Genomic DNA, 6,000 nt, shown 5'->3' on the forward strand with positions numbered 1-6,000 from the left:
TCAAAAAATATTTCTATAACTATTATAAAAAATTATTAATAGTGACTTTTCGTGCATTCAAATAGATATGTTATTTTATAATAAAATAATTACTACTAATACTGTACTAACATTTATATTATATACAATAAAATCTACAATAACTTTGGCAATTAATATACTGACTAATTACCTTGATTATATTATTGTATTACATTATATTTAACTAATTACTAAATATACTATATTTATAAAAAAAAGTTTAATTAGTTTACAGATATTATTTTTTAAAAAATCCTATAATATTAATTGACTATCATTTACAATAATAMATTATGATTTATATAACTGTATATAAATTACAATATAAAATGCAATAGTTTCATATATTTAAAAAAAAACTATTATAAATATTATTGTCAAACATAACATTTACAAAATTATAACTAATTTAATGATATAATACACAAATATATTTTATATACAGTAAATATCTAAACATAACTCAAAAAAAATTATTTTATTTGAATAATATTTGTAATAATAAAATAATCATTAACTTATTTGTTAAGTCTAGTAAAAGTATAAATAAATAAAAATGTAAAAAATATAATACTTGACATTTTATATCAAAAATAAATATATTTTTTATTAACTTATAAACAGAATAATTTTTAAAATACAATTTATAAACACTATTTTAAAACTATAACTAATAATATTAATTAATTGAATATTAATTATTACCTAATATTAATATAATGGATAATATAATGTATTCAACGAATGACAATACAAAACAAACACAGACTTCGGTTGAAGAGGTGCCCCGATTGGCCATTGCATGGCTTGATCTGAAATTTTATGGCCGATCGGCAGTATCGATGAGTCGATCAAAAGTCATACTAAACGGATTAAACGGTGGAATTGATTTCAGTTCAATGGTGGCACTAATGGGACCGTCAGGTTCGGGCAAATCCACACTTTTGAAGTGTTTGAACGGTAGACATGTAGACAATATAGATTCGTCGACCGAAATCTATTTGGCCAACGATCGCAAAATGCGGTCGGCATTTATAGTACAGGACGTGTCGGAGCATCTATTGTCGGGACTAACAGCCCTCCAGACACTGGTCTACGCATCGAAAATCAAGAATAGCAGACATCACGCAGTGGTCAACCATCGGGCAAATGCCAGACGATTATTGAAAGACTTGATGATCGGAGACACGGAGTCAACTAATGTAGARAACTGTTCGGGCGGTGAACAGAAACGACTGTCTATTGCWCTSGAGTTGATGGCCRTCAAGAAACCGAATCTGTTGTGCATCGATGAGCCGACCAGCGGTTTGGATAGTAATGCGGCCGAAATTGTCAGTAAAATTTAWAATGAAATTATTTWTTRATAMYTAATATTTATTATTATAATTAACAGGTCATACAAGTAYTGAAAAATATCTCCMRAAAACATCAGATRGCAATCGTCACGAGTATTCATCAGCCGAACAATGATGTCTTTATGACCTTTGACCAGATTATTGTATTGGCAAAGGGTGGACTATGTGTATATACTGGACCGCCTAACGGCATCCGCACGCATCTGAGTACAGCCAACCTGAACTGTTACGACCATCAGATGCCCATTGAAGTGTTGCTCAAGTATGCATCGAAACCGGACAATCAAATTCAAATGTTGACCACACAAACTGATCGCTTAAGTAACCGATTGAGGCACCGGTGTTTGATTGAGGGACAGTTGGCTCCGCGTGGTATACAGAATAAGTCGGCAAAGTTTCAGTTCAAACACTGTTGGTATTTGTTTCAGCGATCACTTACCTATCAGATCCGTTCCCAATGGAAGTTCCAGTTGGCACAGTTTATCTTTATWGAAGTTATTATAACAATTTTGGCTTATCTATATAACAGACGAATAGGCGAACCCGACAGTTGTTTTTCATTGTCTGCCAAAATCAACGGTTCCTGTTTCAAGACGGCCGACGAGCTCTGGGAGGAGAACCTATTGTTCCAAAATCTCCGGTATTTATTCTTTGCCGGTATTGTTCTCATAGCGTTACTGGTTGTCAGTACTATACTGTTGTTTGCATCGGAGCTCAAAGTCTTTATCAATGAACGCAAAAATGGTATCAAAAAATCTATTAATATGGCTGTCCCTCATCTATCTATTTCTCTTTTTAAACAGGTTGGTATAGCACCGGTAGCTATTATTTGGCAAAAAACATAGTAGAACTACCAATGTTTTTAGTAATCGTAACCATATATGTAGTTATTGTCTATAAGATTAATCCGCAAATTAACGAAACCAACCGTTTCGTAGGCTTTATGTTAGTCATGTTTGCCTGCGGTTTCTGTTCACAGGGTTTAGGCTTTCTCTGTGGTATATTGTTTCGATCAGATCTCAAGATGGCACTGGTCTTCGCTATCGGTCTCTGTCTGATAAATCTGTTACTTTGCGGCTTTTTTGCCGCKCTCAGGGATCTGCCTGATTGGGCACAATCGTTAACCCACATATCGTATATTAAGCAGACATTTGAGATGCACCTGTATCTGGTCTATGGTTTTGATAGGTGTCCGGTTGGCCTGACGTCTTCAATACTCTATCAGAACGATCTGTTAGATGAAGACCGGTTCTGGTGGAACGGACCCATATTGGCCACCAATGCGCTGATCCTACGTGTGCTCGGCTTTCTTATACTGATGTTTAAGACCAACTCATTTAGTTTGAGTTGGTTTTGCAGTAGTCGTAATGATAGCTCAAAGAAAGCTAACCGCGTTGACAGTTCACTGTCGATGATGATGACCACACGGGTACATACAATTAAGGCCATCGATGGTTCGCAATACATGTAGTACTCTCTATCTCTCTCTCTATCTMTCTCTCTCTCTCTCTCTCTCTCTCTCTCTCTCTCTCTCTCACTCACTCACTCACTCACTCACTCACTCTTTTTACTTTTACTTTATTTTAGGTAAATAGTTGATGTCTAATTACCTAGATTAAATTAGTCTATTATAAATATGTATTATGTATATTCAACTAATTACTAAATATTTACATAAGTTTAATAATATAATAATAATTTATACATAATATTTATTGACTATCATTTACACAATACATAAATTAAGGTTTATAGAGATATAGAAATATTATTAAATAAAATGAAAGCTATTAAAAATTTATTATTATTAAACATTTGCATAATAAAAACAAAATTTAATGATAAATAAATATATAAATTTATACAAAACATAAATATCAAATCTATGTTAAAAATTTTATTTATATAATATTTCGTAATAATAATAAAATAGTCATTTACTTGTTTGTTAAACTTATTGAAATTATAAATAAATAAAAATGTAAAAAATATTATGTATTACATTTTAAATCAAAAATTAAATTTATTTATAAAAACTTCTTTATAATAAACTGCAAAAATTTTAATACAATTAAAATATTTAAAATTAATAAAATATATTGGATTATATAATGTATTTAACTCACGACAACACCAAACAAACACAGACTTCGGTCGAAGAGGTGCCCCGATTGGCCATTGCATGGCTTGACCTGAAATTTTATGGCCGATCGGTAGTATCAATGAGTCGATCAAAAGTAATACTAAACGGATTAAACGGTGGCATTGATTTCAGTTCAATGGTGGCACTAATGGGACCGTCAGGTTCGGGCAAATCCACACTTTTGAAATGTCTGAATGGCAGACATGTAGACAACATAGATTCGTCGACCGAAATCTATTTGGCCAACGATCGCAAAATGCGATCGGCATTTATAGTACAGGACGTATCGGAGCATCTGCTGTCTGGTCTAACGGCCGTCCAGACACTGGTCTATGCGTCGAAAATCAAGAACAGCAAACATCACGCAGTAGTCAACCATYGGGCAAATGCCCGACGATTGTTGAAAGACTTGATGATCAGTGACACGGAGTCTACTAATGTGGAGAACTGTTCGGGCGGTGAACAGAAACGACTGGCCATTGCACTGGAGTTGATGGCCGTCAAAAAACCGAATCTGTTGTGCATCGATGAGCCGACCAGCGGTTTGGACAGTAATGCGGCCGAAATTGTCAGTAAAATTTGACTGAATATTAATAAAAAAAATTTAATAAAAAATATTTATTATTATAATTAACAGGTCATACAAGTACTCAAAGATATCTCACGAAAACATCAGATGGCAATCGTCACTAGTATTCATCAGCCGAACAACGATGTCTTCATGACCTTTGACCAGATTATCGTACTGGCAAAGGGTGGCCTATGTGTCTACACTGGACCGCCAAACGGCATCCGTACGCATCTGACTACAGCCAAACTTAACTGTTATGACCATCAGGTGCCYATTGAAGTGTTGCTCAAGTATGCATCGAAACCGGACAATCAAATTCAGATGTTAGTCACACAAACGGATTACCTAACTAACCGATTGAGATACCGGTGTTTGATTGAGGGACAGTTAGCTCCGCGTGGTATACAGAATAAGGCGGCAAAGTTTCAGTTCAAACACTGTTGGTATTTGTTTCAGCGATCACTTACCTATCAGATCCGTTCACAATGGAAGTTCCTGTTGGCACAGTTTATCTTTATCGAAGTTATCATAACAATGTTGGCTTATCTATACAATCGACGGGTGGGTGAACCAGACAGTTGTTTTTCGTTAGCCGTCAAAATCAACGGTTCCTGTTTTAAGACGGCCGACGAGCTCTGGAAGGAGAACCTACTGTTCCAGAATCTCCGGTATCTGTTCTTTGCCATTACTATGCTTCTAGCGTTGATGACTGTCTGTACTATACTGTTGTTTGCATCGGAGCTCAAAGTATTTCTCAATGAACGCAAAAATGGTAACTCATTTATCAATAGGACTGACCTTTATTTTGTTGTTTTTATGACTTTCAATTTCATTTTTTAACTGAAACAGGTTGGTACAGCACCGGCAGCTATTATTTGGCTAAAAATATAGTAGAACTACCAATGTTTATCGTAACCGTAACCATATATGTAGTTATTGTCTATAAGATTAATCCRCAAATTAACGAAACCAACCGTTTCGTAGGCTTTATGTTAGTCATGTTTGGCTGTGGATTCTGTTCACAGGGTTTAGGCTTTCTCTGTGGTATATTGTTTCGATCAGATCTCAAGATGGCACTGGTCTTCAACATCTGTATGGTTCTGGTAAATCTGTTACTGTGCGGCTTTTATGCAGCGCTCAGGGATCTACCTGATTGGGCACAATCGTTGGCCCACATATCGTACGTCAAACAGTCATTCGAGATGATCCTGTATTTGGTTTACGGCTTCGATAGGTGTCCGTCAGGCCTGACGTCGTCKATACTCTACCAAAACGATCTGCTCGACGAAAACAAGTTCTGGTGGAACGGACCCATACTGGCCGTTCACGGGCTAACCCTACGTGTGCTCGGCTTTATCATAATGATGTTTAAGACCAACTCGTTTAGTCTGAGTTGGCTTTGCAGTGGTCGTAGTGATGGATCGAAAAAATCTAAACGCGTTGATAGTTCACTGTCGATGAAGATGATGACCACACGCGTAGATACCATTCAGTCCATCCATGGTTCGCAATACATGTAGTTCCTCTCTAGTAAATGTTGATCACATTATCTGTGACTATTGCATATGGGAACCGGTAGTATACATACTTGGGTAGTGTATAGACTGTTATTTAAAAATATATAACTGACCTTTACTTTCTACTTTACTGATACTTTAGGTAAATAGTGGGTGTTTTTTGCACTCTTCACACAGTTTTAAGTTGTCTATCCATTTATATACCGGTATATATATATATATGCTGTATATACTGAATAAATTATATTACATGTATATGTAAAATTTATAAATATTTTTTAAACAACAAAAAAATAGGCAAATATTTTTTGTTTTGTTAACCAAAAAATGTCTGGTATTATATAAGTTAGTATACCTGAAATATTTAATGTACAATTTAAATACTCATAAACA

At 34.9% G+C, this 6,000-nt stretch overlaps 2 protein-coding genes across 2 annotated transcripts; both read left to right on the top strand.

The window, feature by feature from the left end:
* Positions 1-755: 755 nt before the first annotated feature.
* LOC128961100 (ATP-binding cassette subfamily G member 4-like) lies at positions 756-4,870 on the top strand (the record flags this gene model as incomplete). The annotated part of the gene is made up of 5 exons (XM_054307307.1): positions 756-1,352; positions 1,415-2,120; positions 2,180-2,805; positions 3,494-4,087; positions 4,157-4,870. Coding segments are annotated over exons 1-5 (3,129 nt in total), but the record flags the coding sequence as incomplete, so codon positions are not given.
* A 26-nt stretch (positions 4,871-4,896) lies between these two features.
* LOC128961231 (ATP-binding cassette subfamily G member 4-like) lies at positions 4,897-5,682 on the top strand (the record flags this gene model as incomplete). Its single annotated transcript, XM_054307447.1, has 1 exon — positions 4,897-5,682. A coding segment is annotated over one exon (714 nt), but the record flags the coding sequence as incomplete, so codon positions are not given.
* Between the last annotated feature and the right edge of the window lie 318 nt (positions 5,683-6,000).

This window comes from Oppia nitens, unplaced genomic scaffold, assembly GCF_028296485.1.
Source record: "Oppia nitens isolate AA-2021 unplaced genomic scaffold, nextdenovo-longstitch-racon4-pilon3 scaffold5_pilon_pilon_pilon, whole genome shotgun sequence".
Classification (NCBI taxonomy): domain Eukaryota; kingdom Metazoa; phylum Arthropoda; class Arachnida; order Sarcoptiformes; family Oppiidae; genus Oppia; species Oppia nitens.